The sequence below is a fragment of the Aquarana catesbeiana genome, linkage group LG10 (assembly GCF_042186555.1).
Source record: "Aquarana catesbeiana isolate 2022-GZ linkage group LG10, ASM4218655v1, whole genome shotgun sequence".
NCBI lineage: Eukaryota > Metazoa > Chordata > Amphibia > Anura > Ranidae > Aquarana > Aquarana catesbeiana.
In genome coordinates this window covers 14960023-14971623 of record NC_133333.1, presented here as the reverse complement: position 1 = coordinate 14971623, position 11601 = coordinate 14960023, and the positions used below count along the sequence as shown (strand labels likewise).

Below are 11601 nucleotides of genomic sequence, written 5' to 3'. Positions count from 1 at the left end.
GGAGGGCGTGGCAGGGGGTGTGTCCTATGTCCACATACTTTTGCTAATAGGTGTCCCTCATTCCCATTTCAGAAAGTTGGTGGAGGGGGGCCATTACTGGGGCTGGGTGGAAGTACAGCAGCTACTGGAATGCTTCCACCTTACAGGAAGGAGTCAGCTTGTCAGATTTCCACAAAATCCTGGTGGCTGCAGCCCCCCCCCCCCCCCCCAATGTGTAAAAACTCCCTTCTGTCAGATCCATACAACATAAGGACCTGGAAGCAAAAGGGTTAAAGAGCATTTTTTATATTTTTTTCTAGGATTAGTTGTTTGAAGGGATCGCCAGCAGAGGCAGTGAATTGTCAGGAGTAGGAGAATTGAGACATTCCTGCGGCAAACATCGATCTATACTTAGACAGAAGAGTTAAAAAGGGGAGGAGCCAATGTCACTTTTCTACATTTCTTTATACAAGGAAGTAGTTGCAACACGGAGCGTCATCTCTCGGTAAGTCTTTGCTTTACTAACTAATTAAAGTTTTCTTAGCTCTTAAAAGTTGAGCAATCAATATGCATTAGGTTTCGTGATAGATCAGAGATAGGAAAGGATTTGGTCGGACAAGACTTCATGTAGATCAGGGGCCTTCAAACTTTTCTATATGAGGGCCCCATTGTTCATTTTACAAATATCTGCATACATCAGAGTCCCTGCTTATATTAGGATCCCTATTAGAATACCCCTTACATCATATTCCCATTTACATTAGGGCAGTGGTGTATTTAGGCTTTGTGCTGCCCTAGGCCTGATTAAACTCTTGCGCCCCTAATTTAAATATGAACCACCCTTTTTTTCAAGGCCACACCCCTTCCTGTTTTTAAGACCCACCCTGTCATCAAATACATTTTCTATAGCATATATATACATATATATATATATATATATATATATATATATAATTTTTTTTTTTTTTTTTTTATTTTTTTGTTCTTGTTTGTAGTTTAATTAAACTAAAAAACAATCAAGAATATACATATGCTATAAAAATATGCATATTATAAAACATTTAATAATTTAATAACTACAAGAATAACAAAGAGAAATTTAGTTTTATATAATACCGAGTTTGGACATGGATAATATAATATGCATTGCACAGTATGATTTAGAGAAGAAATATTTATACTACTGATCTTAGCTAATACGTAAGATATTATCCGGGACTTTATTTTAGTTAAACTAGGACCTGTTCGCCTATACGTGCTATCACAATATGTCACTGGATTAGTAAGATTATTCCTATCTTGTAAGATGTTTGGACTTGTGTTTGCTGCCACTGATTGTAATCATAGGATTATTTCCCTAGTCATTATACAAATAAGTGAAATAATCAGCCCCCCCCCGGCCCAGTCCGCCCCATAAGACTAGCGCTACACTGTAGCATAAGCCGGCGGGGACTCTTTTCGTGTGGGAACCGAAAGTAGGATGTTTTTTTTTATGTGCGGGGGGCGGCTTTCTTGCTGCCCCCCTTCAAAGTGCCACCCTAGGCCTGGGCCTTGTTGGCCTAGGCCAAGATACAGCATTGCATTAAGGTCCTAATCAGAGCTCCCCTTATATCACAGGGTTCTCATCAAAGTCATCCTTACATTAGAGATCCTATCAGAGTACCCTTACACCACAGCCCCCCCCCATACATCAGAATCCCCCTTGCGTCAGGGTCAGAGTCCCTTCTTATGCCCCATACACAGGACCAGAATTTCCATCAGAAAAAACTTGAATGGTTTTTCCGACGGGATTCCGCTCAAGCTTGCCTTGCATTGACACGGGCACACAAAAGTTCTCTGAACTTTCGACCGTCAAGAACGCGGTGACGTACAACACTACGACGAGCCGAGAAAATGAAGTTCAATGCTTCCGAGCATGCGTCAAATTGTTTCCGAGCATGTATTTTTTGCATGTCCGAATTGCATACAGACTAATGCATTTTCGGGTATGAACTTTTTCCGACCGAAAAATAGAGAACCTGCTCTCAATCTTTTGCTGGGTGGAAATCTGCCAGCAAAAGTCCGATCGAGCATACACACGGTCGGAATTTCTGACCAAAAGCTCACATCCGACTTTTGCTGGCAGAATTTATTTATTTATTTATTTATTTCAGGTACTTATATAGTGCCGTCAATTTACGCAGCGCTTTACATATACATTGTACATTCACATCAGTCCCTACCCTCAAGGAGCTTACAATCTACGGTCCCTAACTCACATTCATACATACTAGGGACAATTTAGACAAGATCCAATTAACCTACCAGCATGTCTTTGGAGTGTGGGAGAATTTCTGATCGTGTGTACGGGGCATTACATCAGGATACCTATGAGCAGGGATGAGCCGACCACCCCCCGGTTCAGTTCGCATCCAGAACATGCAAACAGGCAAAAAATTTGTTCGAACACGCGAACACCGTTAAAGTCTATTGGACATGAAAATGAATAATCAAAAGTGCTAATTTTAAAGGCTAATATGCAAGTTATTGTCATAAAAAGTTTGGGGACCTGGGTCCTGCCCCAGGGGACATGGATCAATGCAGAAAGAAGTTTTAAAAACTGACGTTTTTTCGAGAGCAGTGATTTTAATAATGCTTAAAGTGAAACAATAAAAGTGTAATATTCCTTTAAATTTCGTACAAGGGGGGTGTCTATAGTATGCCTGTAAAGGGGCGCATGTTTCCTGTGTTTAGAACAGTCTGACAGCAAAATGACATTTCTAAAGGAAAAAAAGTCATGTAAAACTACTATCACTACTATCACTACTAACTACTGTAAAACTACTATCGCTAGCGCCGGCTATTAATGAATTGTCGGTCCGGCAATACACATAAAAGTTCATTGATAAAAACAGCATGGGATTCCCCCACAGCGGAACCCCGAACCAACATTTAAAAAAAAAATGTGTGGGGTCCCCCTAAATTCCATACCAAGCCCTTCAGGTCTGATATGGATATTAAGGGGAACCAAGCGCCAACATTTAAAAAAAAGTCCCCCTCAAATCCATACCAGACCCTTCTGGTCTGGTATGGATTTTAAGGGGAACCCCGCGCCAAAATTGAAAAAAAAAATGGCGTGGGGTCCCCCCAAAAATCCATACCAGACCCTTATCCGAGCACGCAACCTGGCAGGCTGCAGGAAAAGAGGGGGGACGAGAGAGCGCGCCCCCTCCTGAACTGTACCAGGCCACGTGCCCTCAACATTGGGAGGGTGCTTTGGGGTAGCCCCCCAAAGCACCTTGTCCCAATGTTGATGGGGAGAAGGGCCTCATCCCCACAACCCTTTCCCGGTGGTTGTGGGGGTCTGCGGGTGGGGGGCTTATCGGAATCTGGAAGCCCCCTTTAACAAGGGGACCCCTAGATCCCGCCCTCCCTGTGTGAATTGGTAATGGGGTACAAATGTACCCCTATAATTTCACAAAAAAGTGTCAAAAAAGGTTAGAAAACACAAGAGACGGTTTTTGACAAGTCCTTTATTAATTTCTTCTTCTTTCCACTTCTTCTTCCATCTTCTTTCTTCTGGTCTTTCTTCGGTGTTCTTCTTCTTCCTCCATCTTCTTCTTCTCCATCTTCTTCTTCCTCCGCTTTTCTCGTCCTGCATCTTCCTCCGACTTCTTCTCCGCTCCGTCCGCACGATCCGCCTCAGTGGGAGTCTTCTGCCGTGTGACACTTCGCTTCTTCTGACACTTCTTACATAACAGAGGGCAGGGGCACCCAGTGACCCCGCCCTCCTCTGGGGTCTTATGTGCAGGGTCCCCATCAGAGCCTCCCTTATATCTGGGTTCCCATCATAATCCCCCCTTATGTTAGGGTCCCCATCAGAGGCCCCTTTTACATCAGAGTTCCTGCTTACATCAGGATCCTGATGTGAGTCTCCTCTTACTTCAGTGTCTCTGCTTACATACGGATCACTATCAGAGTGCTCCCTTACATCTGGGTCCCCATCAGAGTCCTTTCTTACATCAGTATCACTCTTACATTCCCATCTCAAAATGTTGGGGGTTATGCATCAAGGTCTCCATCAGAGTCCTCTCTTACATCAGGGTCCCTATCAGAGCCCCCTTATATCTGGGTTTCCATCAGAGTCCCTTCTTATCTCAGGGTCCCCATAAGAGTCCCCTCTTAAATTAGCATCCCTGCCTACATCAGGATCCCCATCAGAGTGCCCCCTTACATCAGGATCCCCATCGGAGTTCCTCCTTACATCAGGATCCTCATCAGAGTGCCCCTTACATCAGGATCCCCATCAGAGTGCCCCCTTACATCAGGGTCCCTATCAGAGTCCAATCCTACATCAAAGTCCCCCCTTACATTAGGGTTCCCCTCAGAACCCCCCTTATATCAGGGTCTCCATCAGAGTCCCCTTTTACGTCAGAGACCCTGCTTACATCAGGATCCCCATCAGAGTGCCCCCTTACATCATATTTTTGTTTGTATCCGGGTTCCCATCAGAATACATCTTACATCATATTCCTGTTTACATCAGGGTCCCCATCGAAGCCCCACTTATATCAGAGTCCCCCCTTACATCAGGATCCCCATCAGAGTTTCCTCCCTTATATCCAGGTTACCATCAGAATCCCCCTTATGTCAGGGTCCCCATCAGAGTCCTCTCTTACATTAAAGTCCCTGCTTACATCAGGAACCCCATTAGAGTGCCCCCTTACATCAAGGTGCCCATCAGAGTCATCCCTTACATCAGAGTCCCTATCAGAGCCCCCTTATGAAATGGGCGCCACCAGAGTCCCCTCTTACATCAGAGTCCCTGCTTACATCAGGATCCCCATCAGAGTGCCCCCTTACATCAGGATCCCCATCAGAGTGCCCCTTACATCAGGATCCCCATCAGAGTCCCCTCTTACATCAGAGTCCCCCTTTACCTCAGGATCCCCATAAGAGTTTCCCCTACATCAGTGTCCCCATCAGCGCCCCACTTATATCAGAGTTCCCATCATCATCCTTACATTAGAGTCGCTGTCAGAGTCCCCTTACATCACAGCCCCCATACATCAGAATTCCCCTTTACATCAGGGTCCCCATCAGAGTCCCCCCTTTCATAAATGCAGGGTGCACACTCTAGGTTTTTTTTTTTTAAGCCCAGCATGCTGAATGAAAAAAACTGACAGATCTTCTCCCCCGTTGAGCTATTGTGCTCTGACTAGGGGACGACCACCCCCGCCCCCTGCTAGAACACACCGGTAAGCCCTTGCAGCCATTAGCTGAGAGCATTGATTGCCGATTGGCTGCTGGTTTTCCAGCATGCGTGTTCGACAGAAGCTGAACATTCAGCCGGCTTCTGACGGACAGGCTGCTGTACACACTGGCTGAGATTTCTCCTAACAATAGAGTCCCCCCCTTACATCAGGGTCCCCATGAGAGTTCTCCTCGCATCAGGGTCTCTATCGGTCCAATCAGTAGTGTCAGTGGCAGGAATTATGCTCCAGCTCCACTGTTGGCATCCAGTGGAAGGAATTGCGGCTTGTAGCAGTGGGAGGAATAGTGTCCCAAGGGACAGATAGGGCAATCAAAGGGCCGAAGTTTGGAGACCACTGCAATATAGGAACAATCATGAACTCTCCACTATAAATTTTGTAGAATGATCACCCTTAAATTTGCCCAACGTGCTGCATCTTTTAATGTTGGGCCATTTTTTCCAGTGCTTTATAATTATAGATTGTTTTTTGGGGCTTTTTCTTTCAGTGATGGCGGCTGCTGAACTGAAGCTTGAGGTGACGTGTTCCATCTGTATGAACATTTTTACAGATCCCGCCACCCTGATATGTGGACACAGCTTCTGCCAAGTTTGCATCACAAGAACATTTGACAACCAACATGACAGGGAATACTTCTGTCCAGAATGCATGAAGGATTTCAGGAGACGTCCAGAATTACAGAAGAATCCAAGATTATCCAACATTGCCAACCTTTTGTACTCTGTGGAACCAAAGAGAGACAAACCTGAGAAGGTCTGCAGTTCTTGTATTGACCTTTCTGTACCTGCTGTTACATTGTGTCTACACTGTGAAGCTTTTCTTTGTGATGTGCATCAACAGGAACACAGCAAGTCACCAGAACACGTCCTCACCGATCCCAACACCTCCCTGGAGGGCAGAAAGTGTCCCGTCCACAAGACGATTCTGGAGTATTACTGCATCGATGATGGTACGTGTATCTGTACTCACTGCATGACCTCAGACCACAATGGGCACAAAGTGAACACTATAAGTGAGTATTTGCAGCAACAGATAAAAAATCTAAACCCGATTCTGGAGAAATTGTCCTCTAAAAAAATGAAAACTGAAGCAATGCTCCAGAGTCTGCAGAATCACCAGAGGAAGATAGATAATGAGGCAAATGGTGTAGTTGAGAAAGTCAATGCCATAATGAAAGACATCAGGAAAAAACAAGAAGATCTAGAGATGAGAGTACTGACTGAGGTCTCCAGGCAACAAAAACAGATTTCCCTCTCAGTCTCCAATGATATCCAGCAACTGGAATACGAAAAGTCTGAAAGAGAAAAGAAGATCACTCAAATTGAGGAGCTGAGTAGAAATACCAACCCAATATCTGCCTTACAGACTGCAGAACTGTTGCTTTGTGTCTCAGCGGATGAGTATAATTTGGACACAGAGATGGGTAGAGAAATTATCCATAAAGCAGGTAATCTGGAGGAGGATGTGATCTTAGAGACTTTGCATTCTGGGCTATCAAACATTGTGGTGGGAGCTGGAAAAGATGTCCACATGAAGGATGTTCCGAAAGTTTCACTCTCTGCAGCTGATGATAATATACACATAGGAAGTAGTAGTAGTAGTAGTGTTTCCAATGAGCCTCCGATACAAGTGCCGATCTTTATACATGAACCAAATGCCCCTGTTCAATCACACACCCCATCAAAAACTCAAATTAGGGCAATCACAACTAAACCTCAAAACGTCTTACTCATCCCAGCTGAGTCTCAAAATGATCCACTTGTTGCAGCTGAACCTCCAAAAGTTACACCGGTTGCAGCGGAACCTCAAAACATTCAACTCATTGCAGCTGAACCTCAAAACATTCAACTCATTGCAGCTGAACCTCAAAACATTCAACTCATTGCAGCTGACCCTCAAAACATTCCACTCATTGCAGTGGAACCTCAAAACATTCCACTTTTTGCAGCTAAATCTCAAAACATTCCACTCATTTTTGGCAATAGGATCACTACCCAAAAAATGTTACCTGGTGTAAACAAAGCTAGTAACTGTTTGCTCATCTATGATGCCATTGATAATGACATGGATAATGACATTGATAATGACATGGATAATGACGTTGATAATGACATGGATAAGGACATTGATAATGACATGGATAATGACGTGGATAATGATGTTGATAACGACATTGATAACGACATTGATAAGGACGTGGATAATGACGTGGATAATGACGTGGATAATGACGTGGATAATGATGTGGATAATGACATTGATAACGACATCGATAACGACATCGATAAGGACGTGGATAATGATGTGGATAATGACGTCGATAATGACATTAATAATGACGTGGATAATATCGTTGATAATGACATGGGTAATGACGTTCATAATGACACTGATAATGACGTTCATAATGACATTCATGATGACATTGAAAATAACTTCAATGATGACTTTGAAAATAACTTCAATGATGACTTCGAAAATAACTTCAATGATGACTTCGAAAATGACTATGATGACGTTGGCTGGTGATTACGGTGTATGTATTCTAGATTTTTAGTAATTAAAAACAGTGAGAAAAAAAGATAATCCACAATCCTTCTGAGAGAATAAAAATGGAATTTGATTATAAAGTGGGGCAGTTGACCATCTATGATATGGGTGACCCCATACAACACTTACACACCTTCACTCAGCCCCTGCATCTTATAATCAAATTTAAAATTTAAACTGTGTCTTCAAATTCGCTCACAGGTTTTATTTTACCCCAGCCCGATTGGGAGGGATATATTCATTTTGCTCTGCGGAGTGCTGGAGATGTGTACTTTCCCCTGCCAATTTTGACCATGTTTTCTGGCACAGCTAGTTGATTCATGGCTTTTGGATGGAAGTCAGGAAGTCACGAAATGCAGAGGTCTTGGCCTCCCCCCGTTCCAATGACAGTTTCTGTATGTCTACTCAGCCTTGTAGAGGAGATGGTTCCGACCAGTGCCCATAGAACACTACTCAACATATTATTGTTTTATACTATTAAGGCTATTATTTTACACTTGAAGAAACCCACCGCCCCACGTGGTCCTTCTGGAAAGGCCTAGTAAACTCCATGATACGGTTCTATAGGGCCACCTATCTTTCCAGAGGGTGTGAGAAGAAGTTTTCATTTTAGTAGGTTTCATTGGTCTTTGTTATTATTACGAGATTTTAGCACTCGGGCTTTCACACTGGAGTGACAGGAGCTTTACAGGCGCTTTGCAGGCGCTATTTTTAGCGCTAAAACGTCTGTAAAGTGCCTCGGTGTGAAAGTGGCCTAAATGTTCATGGATTACTACTGAACAAATTGCCTGCTATGATGTACAGACTCTATAAAACTGGCAAGTATTTACACTGACAAAGCTGGAAACTGGGTGTGCCTGCCCACACACCAGTGGCCAACAAGAGAGAGAAAAATTTCACCTTTGTTAAGTGGGAAATATGTCATGAAACGAAAGAAAAAGCAAATAGGTGCATGTGTATTTACCTATAGGAAGGAAAGCATATGCCCTAGTTAAATAGGAGAACAAAAAGATGGGAGGATACACAGATTAGCTTAACATTTGTCCTAATCTGTTACTCTTTTCCAACCTGGAATGTCAGGTAGATGATCACTATCTACAAAGGAAACCTCCCTCTCTAAGACAATTTGATTGGCCAATTACTGTGGTTTGGTGTCTTGCATTCAAGCCACTTGTTGGTCTTAGACAAAACAATATATAATAACTCTCATATCTCCATTGTAAACAACTAGGCAATTTGACTGTGAAAAAAGGAGGGAAAATACTGCGCTAAACCAAAAAACAAACAATGTGCAAATGTAAAATTGTAAAATTAGAAAGCAGCTAACACTCAAACAAGCAAAGTTCAAAGTGACATGTGAAAAATAATGTGTAGCGCTCAAATAAATGACCATTAAAATGGAAATAACCTGAAAAGGTAATCAATGCATAAACGAGTAATGTAAATACTCTGTACATACAATAAATGTGAAACAAAATCAATGATGATGCCCCAGTTGAAGACCACTTGTGTCGAAACGCGTCGAACCTGCTCATTTTTGCCTCTCACATTGCTTTTATACATGTTTTACCAATTTTGTGATCACTTTTAATTGTCTATCTTTTATGACCAATAAACCATATTTGGTTGACCTGCACCATATGGAGCACCTTTTTTCTTTTCTTCTCCTTTTTACATTTTGATATTCCTGATTATTCTACCATTATCACGTGGACGAGTTCTGAATTCCTCTGGCTGTCGGTTGACGGTTTCTTCCAGTCCTGTGGTTTGGAGTCACACACTGACCAGCATATCCAGTGTGACAGTCCTAGGAGGACTACAAGCCCTTTTGACTCACTGCCGTATGGTATGTGTGTCCATCTCAGCTGGTAAGAGTACCCTATCTTACTTACCTTATTCCTTGGAAGTGTCCATAGGCATGCCCACTTGTTTACCGGGACCATATACCAGCCTACCTATCTTGATACGTGGCTAGAAGAATTCTTTCCATTTTATATGCAGTGACTATATGGACTATGTTCTACATTCCATTGTGTTTCACTAGCACAACCAGTATTATTATTTTTATGTTATAATACTTCACTGTAGCGGATTGATTGTTTCACGTTTATTGTATGTGCAGAGTATTTACATTACTCGTTTATGCATCGATTACCTTTTCAGGTTATTTCCATTTTAATGGTCATTTATTTGAGCGCTATACATTATTTTTCAAAAGGCAATTTGACTGGCCAATTACCGTGGTATGGTGTCTTGCAACCAAGCCACTTGTTGGTCTCAGGCAAAAAAAGCTCTCATAAATTTCTTGTAAACTTCATGTTTACTATCCTAGTAAACCATATGACAAATGTGACACCTCAAAATAAAGGTGAAAAAATAAGGTGCAAAAATAACTTAACTCTACATGTTTCGCTCACTAAATAAGCTTCATCAGGAGTACCAAATAGTGCACCAAATCAATAAAGTAAAAATGAGACAAACAAATATATAAGGTCCATGGTGATGAAAGGAAAGAAAATGGCATCCAATTGTTTGGTCACCCTGCATTTTTAACATTATGAGCAAAATGTCCGCCATGCGTCCACGTGCAATGACGTCATCACGCACATGATAGTGCTCTGTAATGTGCTGTTTGTCTGTGTACTTGTGAAAAATGTTTTATAAAAAGAATAAAAAACAAAAAATAAAAAAACGTTAAACTGAGTTAAAAATTTAAAGTAGACCTTATATTTAAATTCAAAGGTCACTTTTGTGTAAAAGAGTACTCTTTGCCATGTGTAGAAAATACATCTCCTGAGTTCCCTCATTTGGCCTTATGTCTAGGAATAAAAGATCACATGATCTGCCATTAGTATTGTGGATGCCTCCTTTTACATACACACTATACATAGAACCAAGAAATGTTACACATCAGCACACACTGATAGGATGACGTACATTACACTGATCTATTGAAATATACCATATGTCTAAAAATCATTAGGAAGGCTGTAGCCATAGTTAGATTAGTAATGGGTTCCTGCAGATGTTCTGTACAGCAGCGTAGTGTGTGGAAGGTAGGAATTAGCAGAAGGAATGGGGGCTATTAATTGAACCTTAACAAGTTCACTTCAACAACAACATAAGTGTGAGCTAACGTTCAGACTTTGCAGCAATAGCAGCAGCAGGGACGGTTGATGCCACATGAGTACCAGCAGGGCTCTTTGGGACCTTAGGCCTAGTTACAACTCCTCTTCCTATGAAGAACCTATGAAGAAACCCAATATCACTGAACAACAGACTGGGATTTACAGCTTTCATGAGCAGGCACTATATCAGTGGTCTCCAAATTGTTGCCTGCGGGCCGGATGAGGCCCTTTGCTTGCCATTATCAGGCCCTTGAGGTACTATTCCTTCCACTGACACTAAAGACGGGGCACTATTCCTCCTATTGATACCATTGATGGGGCACTATTCTTCCACTGACACCAATGATGGGGCACTATTCCTCCCACTGACACCAATGACAGGGCATTATTCTCCGCTAACGCCAATGATCGGGCACTACTCCTCCCAATGACACCTATGATGGGACACTATTTCTTCTACCGATTCCATTGATGGAACATCATTCCTCCCACTGACAACAATAATGGGACACCCTTCTTCCCACTGACAGCAATGTTGGGACACTATTTCTCCCACTGATACCAATGATGGGGCACGTTTCCTCCCACTGACACCAATGATGGGGCACTATTCCTTCCGCTAATACCAATGATGGGGCACTATTCCTCCCACTGACACCAATGATAGTGAACTATTCCTCCCACAGACATCA

At 42.5% G+C, this 11601-nt stretch overlaps 1 protein-coding gene across 1 annotated transcript; it reads left to right on the top strand.

The window, feature by feature from the left end:
- The first annotated feature begins 209 nt into the window (after window positions 1-209).
- On the top strand, window positions 210-10632 carry LOC141110370 (uncharacterized). Its single transcript, XM_073601681.1, has 2 exons — window positions 210-484; window positions 5719-10632. Exon 2 carries the CDS (start codon window positions 5721-5723, stop codon window positions 7758-7760), a length of 2040 nt encoding a protein of 679 aa, XP_073457782.1. The 5' UTR covers window positions 210-484; window positions 5719-5720; the 3' UTR covers window positions 7761-10632.
- Window positions 10633-11601: the final 969 nt, after the last annotated feature.